Source organism: Vigna radiata, unplaced genomic scaffold, assembly GCF_000741045.1.
Source record: "Vigna radiata var. radiata cultivar VC1973A unplaced genomic scaffold, Vradiata_ver6 scaffold_292, whole genome shotgun sequence".
NCBI lineage: Eukaryota > Viridiplantae > Streptophyta > Magnoliopsida > Fabales > Fabaceae > Vigna > Vigna radiata.
Genome location: NW_014542031.1, coordinates 345,293 through 354,677, shown reverse-complemented (window position 1 = coordinate 354,677; position 9,385 = coordinate 345,293). Strand labels below are relative to the sequence as shown.

At 31.3% G+C, this 9,385-nt stretch overlaps 1 protein-coding gene across 1 annotated transcript; it reads right to left on the bottom strand.

Moving 5' to 3' along the window:
• Nucleotides 1-7,112: 7,112 nt before the first annotated feature.
• LOC106779002 (UDP-galactose/UDP-glucose transporter 4) lies at nucleotides 7,113-9,385 on the bottom strand. Its single transcript, XM_014667015.2, has 7 exons — nucleotides 9,180-9,385; nucleotides 8,816-8,844; nucleotides 8,523-8,724; nucleotides 8,167-8,409; nucleotides 7,946-8,047; nucleotides 7,734-7,841; nucleotides 7,113-7,465 (listed from the first exon to the last, which is right to left on the bottom strand). The coding sequence occupies exons 1-7, from the start codon at nucleotides 9,303-9,305 to the stop codon at nucleotides 7,208-7,210; spliced, it is 1,068 nt and encodes a 355-aa protein (XP_014522501.1). The 5' UTR covers nucleotides 9,306-9,385; the 3' UTR covers nucleotides 7,113-7,207.

The following is a 9,385-nucleotide window of genomic DNA, read 5'->3' as shown; positions in this document are numbered from 1 at the left end:
TGATTTATAGTCCATGGGGGACTGTCTCTGATTTATAGTCCATGGGGGACTGTCTCTGATTTATAGTCCATGGGGGACTGTGTTTGATTTATAGTCTTGTGACCTGTAAGATATATAATATAAAAAATATAGGCGAGACCGTTCGGTCTTTGATTGAATGTTTGAAGAATTCATATTAGGATGTTTCATGGCCGGAATATAACTGCTTTATAATCTTGTGACTTGTAAGATACATAATATCAAAAATATAGACGAGACCGTTCGGTCTTTGGTTGAATAATGTCACCTTGGCAGATTATTTACTGCACTGAAAATTTTCAGTGGGCTGCACTTGATGAAGTGGACCTGCTTTTCTGATAAAAAGTTAAAGTGAAGTTGCCAGTGGCATGGCATGTCAATCTTTTTAAGATCCAAAACTTGAAGCCGTTTAAATATATCTTCTTCATTCTTGTCACGCTGGAAGCATGCCTTAAATGCCTTGATATATATATATATATATATATATATATATATATATATATATATATATATATATATTTTAAAGACATAAAATTCTCATGATGGTATATTATGGTATATCATTATAATAACTGATTCGGTTACCATATATTATGAATTACACTGAATATAATAAACAAGGCATAAAAAACATATATTATATATCATATATCACATAATATATTATGATTATATTATATATATTTTTAATATCTTGTATAAAATAGTTGTTGCAATTGTCAACTGGATTTTTAAATTTTTCCATGGTTTGTTGTAGAACAAATATTTTAAAGAATACAGATTTTTTATTTTTATATGAAATATTCATATTTCAAAAATACTTATCTTGTTGATGAAAACTTCTCGTAGCAATGATGGTTCATGTGGTGTAGCTTTTACTTTGATGAAAGTTTATGGTGTTTTGTTGTTCCTCCACGCTCCTCGTGGTCGCCATTTGGGTTTACCGCTCGGCCCCACGGTGGGCGCCAAAATGTTTCGGTAGTTATTTTTGGGGACCGAGACACTAACCTTTTCTGACGTGGCTTTGCCGCTTTCCGATGCTTGAACTGGGTTCTTCGCTTGTCTTCTTTTTTCCTTGTCACTCTTCTCTTTCACCCTTGACCGTTCGATGATCTTCAAGCTTTGACCGCTCGTCGCTTTCTCGGTGGAGTGGGAGAGGTACCTGCAAAAGACACTCCGACGCCCAAGTCAGGCGTGTATTGAAGAGTCTCGGCTCTTTAGAAAGTGATTTGGTATCACTGTAGAGTATTTCTGAGTGTGATTAGAGAGTAATTTGAAAGTGATTGGAAGGTGATTGGATCATGATTAGAAGGTACCTGACTTGTGGCCATGGCTCTCTGATATAAGCCCAACAGAATGTAAACAGAAAATAATATAAACAGACTTATCTGAAAATCTTGTTAGTTGCTAAATATCTTTAAATAGATATTCTTGATTATTTTATATCTTTAATCAGATATTAACCAATCGAATATTCTTCGTAACCGCTCGTCCCGGATATCATACCGTACAACAACAATCAAGTAACTAAAACGAGGTTGAATATGTTTTTGAGAAAGTGTTGAAGTTTATAATAAAAAAGGATAAGTTAGAAACATTTGATTGTTGGAATTCTTTACTAAGATTGGTGTTTGTGATGATGGAAAAGAGAGGGTAAAGTGTAATGTGTGTAACCAAAAATATATAATTGGTAGTAAAAGTATAGGACTTCCCAATTAAAATGTTATATTGAAAGATGTAGTAGAAACAAATATGAATATATAAGTCAAATGATTATGGACATATAATGAAAGTTGAAAGAAAAAAGAAAGGACAAATAGAATCCCACAAATTAATTGTGTGCTAATTTAATTATTTGACATCAAGTGTGAAGAATTTAGAAGTTTGTGATGTTTTAAATCAAATTAAGGAGAACATCAAGTATGTTAGGGTTTTTGAGAGTAAAATGATTAAATTTAAATAATTCTTTAAAAAAAATAGGAGACATCGATGCATCTAGTGTTTTATATTTAGATGTTCTTATAAGGTGAAACTCAATTTGATGTTTTAAAGTGTCCTTAAATACTAACTAGTTTTTGAAAGTTTATGTCTAGTTGATGAGAATTACAAGTATTGCCCATATGAGTAGAAATGGACAAAAAAAAGGTTAAATTAGTCTTTTGGTTCTCATATTTGTTCGTGAATCTGAACTGGGTTCTCGTTTTTTTTTTCCCAATTGGGTCCATATACTTGTAAAATTGAGCCAATTAAGCCCTCTCCGTTAAGTTTTCACTAACACCGTCTAATTGTAATGATGTGTGCACGACTGATGTAAAATTTTTTTATTATGTATTTTTTTTTAACGTGGCAAAAATTATTCGTCCAACCCCAACCAATGCCATCTAGGAGATTTGGTCTCGGGCTGCCAACGCCATCCACCGCAACCCCATGGTTGTTTCTCTTGCGTAACCACTGACAATCATCAAGAACCAGAATCGCAAGAATTAGAAAATCCTAACGGAAGATTTCTAAAGTAGAAATCTCAAAACGTTGCAATCGTGAAAAAAAGAAACCCAAAACTCAACTTTGAATCCATAAACCCCATTGTAAGATCAAAAATTAAGAACAGAAATAAACCCCAAATTTTCAAATTTCAAAACCCTAAAATGCCAAAACGGAAGATTCACCCTGCTGCCACGTTGATTCTTTTTTACGGTAAAGTACGTTTTCCTTCAACTCGTTCCAATCTATAAAAGTCCTACCACGCACAAATTAAATTCCAACGCCAAAGTAAAGAATAAGGAGTTGAGAATAGAGAAGACGCCACGATTAGTGAAGCGGAACGCAGATTGAGAAAGGGTTTTGCTTTTTCAGAATCACGTTCAGAGTCAGAGATCGAGTTATCAACTCCCAATTCCTCCAAACCCTTATCCGATATGCCTGGTTCTAGGGTTTTCAAAAGCCCTCTCACTAATGAACAGATCTGGAAGCTCCTTCGCAATGCTGGCTTCAACGAGGAATCAATTAAGCACAAGGACATGGTTGCCCTCATAGCTTACACTGCTAAGCTCAAAGCTGAGGTTCGTAATTTTCTCCCTTTCTAACTTTTTTTTTTCGGGGGAAAAAGGTTAAATGCATTTTATATCACTGTGTGAAATTTTGGATAGTGAAGATGGCTTTTAAGTGTTCCTATCCTCTATTTTGTTGGGATTTTTATTGAATGCTTGTGGTTAAATTTGGGTAGCGGTTGGTTGTTGGTCAAGAGCATTGTGCAGTTGCCAAAGCAAAACAGGCAGTTTGTGAGGATCATGGATCTATTGTTGTCGGTGTACCAGTTAGGGTTGAGGGACTCCGAAGTGATCAACAACGACAGCTTGTTCCTCTGCGTCTTGATGATGTTTTTCATAATGTCCATGAAGTGATCTACGTGGAATGCTTGATTGTACAATAAATAAGTCATTCAATTTAATAAACAATGCCACATGATCTAAAAAATTACACCTCAGCATGTGTAGACGCCGTTAGTAAAAATTAACGGAGAGGGCACAATTGGATCAATTTTACAAGTACTTGGATTCAATTGGGACCGGAAAAAAAAACGAGGACCCAGTTGAGATTCACAAACAAATATAAGGACCAAAAGACTAATTTAAAAAAAAAAAATCAGTGATTTCTTGTTGCTATTTTATGATGTTACAAATCTCATTTTTGCTTCAAGTTATCCTACATCCAACTTGTACATTTTACAACTTTGAAAAATTCAATGTCTTTTAATGAAAAGTGCAAAAGATGAAGACAAAGTTATAAGAGATGCGGTCGAAATGATAATACTGATATTTCATAAATATTGCGACTAATATAGTGTTGTTCTTGTATTTGGTGTTTATCGAAAAATTATGTTTGTCAATAATACACAATTTTCTTGTAATGTATCTATCACTATCTAATTACTACAAAAAAAAATTGATATTACCAAAAATCAAAATCCATCGATAATGCACAAAATTCATTGGTAAATTTAAATTATTAACGACTTACCATCGGTCAAAAATTCGTCAGTAAAAGCATTGTCGGTAAATTTTACCAATAGATTTTTTTGATCAGTCCATAATTATTGACGAAAAAAATATGTCGGTAATTACTGATGAAAAAATTCATCGATAAATTTGTCGGTAAATAATGTGGTATGGTTCATCTTCTTGTTTTTTTTTTCTCTAACCAAAAACCTCAGCATTTAGGCTCCTATCTTGCATAACGTGCGAGAAAGAATAAATAACCCTATCTTGCAGACAGAAAGGAAAAATGGTTTACCGACGAATTAAATGGACAAGAAAATTTAAGCTCTTTTTACCGACAGAAAAATCCATCGATTAGTGAAATATGCATTACCAATGGATTTTTCCATCGATAAATGAAATATGCATTATTGACGAATTTTTCGACAAATTTTACCAACGAAAAAATTCCTCCATAAAATCCTTCTGTGATTCAAATTTACTGACAAATATATGCCTGTCAACAAAATTTTGTCGATAATTTGAAGAATTTTTTTAGACAATACTTGACAAATGATGCACTCGTTGGATGAGCCATCACCCCTTGAGCAAGAATGAAAAATATAATTTTTAAAGAGAGCTACAAACAATACACCTGTTGAGCAAGCCTAATGGATTTGGCTTCTTAGGGTTTTGGTCTAGACAAGTGGTATTTATCATTGATTGAAAATATTTTATTAAAATTATAAAGAGTTTAAGGTGGTTAGGTCATTGGATAAGGTCTAAATTCATTAAATGATTTTTGTTGAACTTTTGTTATTTGGTTTTGTCATTGGGCAAAGCGAAAATAAACTTATGAAAATATATAGAGCACAAAGGGAACTATATGTTGAGTGAACCAAGTACTTGTTGGACTGTAAGCTCACTATATGATACACTTGTTTGACAAGTGTAAATGCTCTTTGAGTAAGAAAAAGAAATTCGTAGTAGTCATGAAATATAATTGTTTTTATAAGATGAAAATGCATGAGATGTTTGGTTTAGTAGAGTCTCAGGTTTTTCTAAAAATATACTAAGAGTGTGTGGTGTAGTAGAGTCTAGGGTTTTGTCAAAAATTTACTAAGTGTGTGTTTTGTTTAGTAAAGTTTGAGATTATGTGAAAATTTATTGTGAAATATTATTTGATGTGTATTTGTGATTGATATAGATGTAGTTATTTCTAAGGAGAAAATACTATATTGAGTTTTAGGATGTATATTGAATGAGACCGAGGTTATCTTCTCTCTATTAATATTAGACTCGTATAAAGAAAGACATTTTGTGATGAAAGTCGATGGAGATTTCTATGTTCTAGAGGAGTGACATTAAAAAGGTTTGTGTCTCACATATGGTATATGAACTTATCCTATCATATGAGAAAGATTTAGTTTACAAGATGTGACTTTACATTGTGAGAGATCATATGACAAATATAGAACCTTTAAGTTTAATTCAATATAGGAGTCTTCTGAAAATAAAATCAAATCTATTTTGTTTAGATTGTTGATAAATATTTATTATGAGAATGAGTCAGATAGATTAATAAACTTAAATTCTTGATTTTGATGATTATGATGTATGTTTTTTATATGAGTGAGATGTTTTATAAAAATCATTAGGGTTAAATATGTTTTTAGTCCCTATACTTTGGGGTGATTTTGGTTTTAGTCCATTTTCAAACTAAGGCACAATTTAGTCCTTTAACTTTAGAAAACTTTGGTTTTAGTCTTTTTTACCAATTTTTTTAACTTTATTTGTTGTTTCAAACACGTTTCTCAGTTAACATTGAAGCAAAAATGTGTCAAACACTGTAAACAATCCAAATGCTATAATGAAACGTGCTTGAACCAACAAATAAAGTTAAAAAAATTTGGTAAAAATGACTAAAACCAGAGTTTTTTAAAGTTGAATGACTAAATTATACCTTAATTTGAAAATGAACTAAAACCAAAATCGTCCCAAAATATAAGGACTAAAAACATATTTAACCCAAATCATTATTGCTATTTCCATATATTATTATTGTGTGTTAAAAAAACAAAAGAATAATATGTGATAGTGCACAACGGTTAAATGAGCTAACAATGAGTGAAATCTATGCAGTTATTTGCTATGAATATTTGTATGTTTTGTTAACTATTTTTAAAATGTTTTTCTTTTTCTTTTTTCGAAAAGTTTATCTCAAGAAGTTTGCAAATATACTTATATAATGTTATGTAAAATGCATATTGATATGATTAATAGTCTTCAATAGATCTCTCAGTGATTTTATATAGAATATTTTAGGTTAAAAATATTAATGATCTTATTAAAAAAGTAAGCAATTGTAGTATACTATCGGTTAATAAAATAATAGTATCAATTCTAAAATGTGTATATATAAAAATTATATATTAAATTTGTTAAATTATATTATGAACTAATAATATACATAATAATAATAGTAATAATAATAATAATAATCTATATCTATTAATAAAGATAATAATTTTATAACTCTCATAATTTTTAGTATACACGATTTTATCCTCATTAATATAAGTTATTTTATTATTTTATCTATCAAATTTTATAATTATTTTTTAAAATTTAATTAGTTACCTATAGTAAAATTATATAACCTATTTATTTTATATGTTATTTTTTTAAAATTTCTAATAAAAAAATATATTTTTATTATAAAAGAAATACACATGCACATAGATAGATGGATGTGTTTCCAATAATGTGAAACTATTATTTTAATATTCATAATATAATTTCAATATATTATTATTACAAATTTAACATATAATATATAACTTTATATATACATATATTAGAACGAATAATTATCACATTTTACCGACATATACTCAGATTGACATGTTTTAATATAAAAAAATTAAAAAAAAAATCTATGACAGTTTTAAGAATTAAAAGAGATAACCATATTTGAACTTGTAAGAATAAAACTGAAGTCACTAAATCATATTCTTGAATGATTTCAGAACAAATTACATATGAATAGACTTATTATGATTATTAAAAAATGTAACTTTTTATTCCAATAATTAACAATTAGGAATATAATGACTCCATACCTTGTTGAATTCTAATAGCTTATTATGGTAAAGAGTGTTCAAATATATATAAAACATTTTTACTTAACATCATATTTTTATGCACTGAAAGTGCTAGACAAATGGTCTTCTTTCTTCATCTTCTCCTGCATAATCTAACCGTGGCGTAAGTTCTTTGTGGTCAGAAGGTTTTGGAATATTGACAATGGGAGAAGAATTTGAGGTCTTTTTGTTAGATTTTTCATCAAGAAATATCTTCAATGAAATCCCCATAGCAATCAGTAGAAGTCCAGTTGCATGTTGTTCTGTCATTGGTTTGGTAAATATGAGGTATGACAGTAGCAATGTCACAGCCTTTCTTGCAGTCGTTATCTGTGACAAATTTCATGGAAAAAACAAACTCTGTCAGGACCACATAAAACTGTGGTGTTTTTCTTATCTTGCACCAAATCAAATTTCACTGTTCCAATTCAGAATTTCTAGTTACAAGACGTTTTAAGCATTGATCATTTTACTCTGTGTGTTGCTTTTCTTATCAGTTTGATGAGGTTATGATGACATAAAAGAGTAATTAATGTTAATGGTCCCAAGCCCAGATAAACATCATGGAACTATAGGAAAACTTGTGAGACTAATATACCATGGCTGTAGTGGCAGCTCCAAAAAGGGCAATGAGTGACAACACAGAAACTTGGCCAATAAATGTTGCCATTGCTTCAAACACCAACACTCCATACACATACAGATGCTACAAGAAAAGGATAAGATGTTTGAAATTCTCTTCCAATTTTGTGAGGAAAGCAACAAAAGTCAAGTATGAAAGGAGTAATTCATTCCAATTTTGAAATGCACCTGTGAACATGAAGTCCATGCTTGGAATAACTCTCCTGTAAAAAGCATGGGAGGGATTAACATAGGCAAACCCACCAGAGTAGAGCAGAAAAGCATCTCCATCTGAGTTTTAACACAGAACAAGAAAATCATCTATTATGCTAATGTTATGCAACTAAAAAAGGTTAAAATTTTACAAATGGATGGCATATATATGTGGAATATCTCATCAATTAAATCACCTGTGTGGTCTGAGGGTTCACTGTAAAGATTGCTTCTTGCAGATTTCCCAAGAAGGAGTCCATGATCAAAGCACCAGATATCATGAGAACACCAATGACACTAAAATTGGGTGATGTCTGTGCATCTGCTAGAGTGAACAAGATCAAGCCAATCACTAGAAGAACAGCAGATACATATTCATGAATCGGATATTTCCTTCTTAGACCTGGTATGAAGGAACCCATCAACATCACTGGAAGAACCTAAAGCAACAAAGTTGATTCTCATTAATATTCTAAATTAACACAGTTTAAAGGACTAAGCCATAAAGCAAAACTCTGGATATTTTCCCCCTTGTGCCTTTTTTGTCACTTGCCTTTGTGGATTTGAACATGATTTGTGCAGGGTAGTTCAGAAAAGCCAAAGATCCCTTTGTTAGGCCATGGGACCCCATAAGCACAGCAGAAAGCTTCACATAAGTTTTCCATGAATTCACCATTTGCTTGCTTGTGAAGCCATAGAGATAAATCAGAATCAAGTATACAAATCCTTGAATAAATGTGAAATACCAACCATAGCTGAAACAAACCAAGTCAACTGTCAACCATTTCATCATAAAGAAAAGATACTACTCAATAGAAAAAAACAAACAAGGGTAGCGAAATTTACCTAAAATGAAGCCTGTTATACACATATTCCTGAATGTCAGACATAAGAGGGAGAATAATCAATACCAAATACTAAGTCATTTCAAGGATAACTTGCACATACCAAAAATTGCAATTATTCAGAGCATCACACTCAAAAGGAAAAAAGAAAAGAAAATGCCCAAATTTTTGAAATTTCCAGAAGCAATTGAAAGAAAAGACAGAATTTTTTTGGAGCAAAACCATAACTAATCTCCTAGCCAGTTACCCTGTTATGAAAAAACAAAGGAATATATGCAGACAACAAGAAAATATATGAAAGAGCATTGCTTATTGTGGTTTTGCAGAAAACAGCAGCTAAGTGTTTGTATGCATATATATTGTACCTCACATATGCCGTTAACAAGGTACCCAAAGAAGAAACCAGAAGAGCAAATGAAAAATTGTTGCCATTTGGGTCTGTCAGAGAGAGAAATTCCAAATAAAGTTCGAGCTTTCTCTGCGTTTGACATAAATGCTTCTTCTGCAACTCTCAAACACAAAGCCAATGTTCAACCAAAGAAGGTTTGCATGTGTGAACTTTGTTTTCCAA

Coding starts and splice junctions, on each gene's coding strand:
- LOC106779002 (XM_014667015.2), bottom strand. CDS start 9,305: ATGTCAAACGCAGAGAAAGCTCGAACTTTATTTGGAATTTCTCTCTCT. Junction 8,410..8,522: donor TCATGTTCAAATCCACAAAG/GCAAGTGACAAA, acceptor TTGTTGCTTTAG/GTTCTTCCAGTGATGTTGAT. Junction 8,048..8,166: donor TGAACCCTCAGACCACACAG/GTGATTTAATTG, acceptor GTTAAAACTCAG/ATGGAGATGCTTTTCTGCTC.